The 2,334-nt window shown below is 56.4% G+C and overlaps 1 protein-coding gene across 1 annotated transcript in view; it reads right to left on the bottom strand.

Annotated features, from left to right (window-relative positions):
- The window catches only part of AOC1 (amine oxidase, copper containing 1), a 10,062-nt gene extending 9,594 nt beyond the window's left edge, over positions 1-468 (bottom strand). Inside the window, exon 1 of the mRNA XM_004694371.2 lies at positions 403-468. Within this exon, the coding sequence (XP_004694428.1) occupies positions 403-468 (66 nt within the window). The remainder of the gene's footprint in view (positions 1-402) is intronic.
- Between the last annotated feature and the right edge of the window lie 1,866 nt (positions 469-2,334).

Genomic DNA, 2,334 nt, shown 5'->3' with positions numbered 1-2,334 from the left:
GGGGCATGTGGTGTTCTAGGGCCAGGACGCAGCTGGCCCCTGAGGGATGGCCCAGTCACAACTTCCCCAGCTTACGAGCTGTCGCTCACCTGTCACAGAGGGCACAGGCTGCCGGGGTGATGCACTTGTCCGTCGTGGTATGATGGCCACCTGGCCTCGGCCAGATCTCCCCATCTTTTCTTCTGGGGCAAGACATCTAATACACACTCTCAGTGTCTTCAAGTAATTGCCACGCTTTGCACTAGATCCCCAGAACTTATCCACCGGCTCCCGGGAAGTTGACACCCTGTCACTGAGGCCCCCCCACCCGTCCCCCCAGGTCCAGCCCCTGCTTGCACCCACCTGCCCGCTAGCGTCCCACTGTTAGAGCACGCAGCACGTGTCTTTCTCCACCCGACTTACGTCACTCAGCGTCACGCCCACGAGGCAGATCCACGCGGTCACGAGCGGCAGGATTTCCTTTGTCATGGCCGAGTAATATTCCCCCGTCTGTGGAGAGCCTGTCTTTACTCATCTAACTGGATGTACATTTAGATTCCCTCCCTCCCTTGGCTCAAGGGCTCATGCTGCAGTAAATCTGGGGGTGCAGATCTCCCCTTAAGACCCTATTTTCATCTCCCTACTTTGGACTTATTCTGGAAGGGGGAGCCCCGGGCCGTTTGAGCCCCACCACACTGTGTCCACAGAGGCTGTGCCAATTCGTGAGCCACGGCCTCCCCAACACTTCTCTCGAGTCTTTGGGTGCTGGCCACCCCACAGGCCCGGGGTGTGTCCCAGGCGGGCTGGGTTTGCGTCTCCTTGACCATCAGTGACTCTGGTGCCCTCTTTGGGGAAATGTCTGTTCGGTGCGCCGGCCAGTTCTTGAGCAGTTTGCGCGCCTGCGATTGAGTTACCCGGCAACGAACTGGCCCCCGCCAGCGGCAGGGCCTGCAAGTAGCTTCTCTGGGTTCCTGAGCTGCTTTCTCACTGGCCGGCCATTTCCCTGGCTGGGCGGTCTCAAGAGGTTCCTCCATCAGGCTCCCAGGAGGGTCACCGCATAGCCGGTCCTGAGTGGTCAGCTGCAGGGTCTCTGTAAGAGACCCCGGTGGGCTCTGGGGCAAAGCCAGCCGGAGGTTGGGGTCAGCCTGGCCTCGAGGGCGCAGCCTGGTGGTGTCCCGGCTGCAGAAGGCTCTACTCTGTCTAATGCTCTGCGAACCTGTGGCTTCCCTGAAGCTCTTTTATTTTCTTTGCAAAGTGAGTTTATTTATTTATTTTTTATTAATAACATAATCGTTTATTTTTACATCATTTTGTGCCTTTTTCCATCTCAGTTGTAATCCCCGTGGCAAAATTATTTTTAAATTAAAAATTATTTATAGGGCCCTCCCTGGTGGCGCAGCAGGTTAAAGCGCAGCACTGAGAAGCTAAAGCCACTTCGCAATGATTTCGATCCCCGCCTGCCCAGGAGGTGACCACAGGGCGCGGCAGACCTCTCCTGACCCGCCCGCTGCTCCCCTCAGCAGTGTGCTTCATCAGTCTGCCTGTTCTGCTCCCCACTCTGTGTCTGGTGAATCCTCTCACCGCCCCTGCACCTCTGGCCTGTACCCCAGCTCTGTATGCACAAATAAATAAATCTTTAAAAAAATATTTATAAATATTTCACATTATTATTATTTTTTATTATTTATTTTTTAAAGATTTATTTACTTATTGCTTAGAAGAACTGGGGTACAGGCCAGAAGTGTGAGAGGTGAGAGGATTCACCAGGGACAGAGTGGGGAGGAGAACAGGCAGACCCACTGAAATCCACTAACACACTGCTGCGGGACAGCGGGGGGTCAGGAGAGGTCTGCTGCGCCCTGGGGGTCCCCCTGGCCGGGGATCGAACTCGTGCTGCTGTGGACAGCTTCGCAGTGCTGCACTCTGACCCCTGCACGCCAGGGAGGCTGTTGTCCACTGCTGAGCACGTCCCAGTCAGGTGCAGACCCCATGGGGCTCCCTGCCCCAGTTCCCCCCGGGCGCCGTCACCTCCGTCCTGCCCATCTCCCTCCTCCTGCCCCACCCCTGCAGGGTCTCTGGCTTATAAGTGTCTGTTTTGTTGTGCTGTGTTTTGTATGGTTATTGTTTCTGGCCCCCCCGCGCCCCCCCTCCCCCCAGTTCTTGAGTTTCAAGCCAGGGGGCCTCACTTTTCATTTGAAACTGGGCTCTGCCATAGTAATTGCTCCTGGCCTTTGAAGGTCAAGGTTTGAGCCTGGAGATCGAGATCTGGAAGGCCAAAGCGAGGCAGGGCAGGAGCAGCGAGCCCGAAGGGCCGCGGGCAGATGGCCAGGGCTGATTAAGGAGAGGGTGAGGGGA

This window comes from Condylura cristata, unplaced genomic scaffold, assembly GCF_000260355.1.
Source record: "Condylura cristata isolate star-nosed mole 26May11 unplaced genomic scaffold, ConCri1.0 scaffold00042, whole genome shotgun sequence".
NCBI classification, from domain to species: domain Eukaryota; kingdom Metazoa; phylum Chordata; class Mammalia; order Eulipotyphla; family Talpidae; genus Condylura; species Condylura cristata.
Note: the sequence above shows the minus strand (reverse complement) of the source record. Positions and strands in the feature narration are given on the sequence as shown.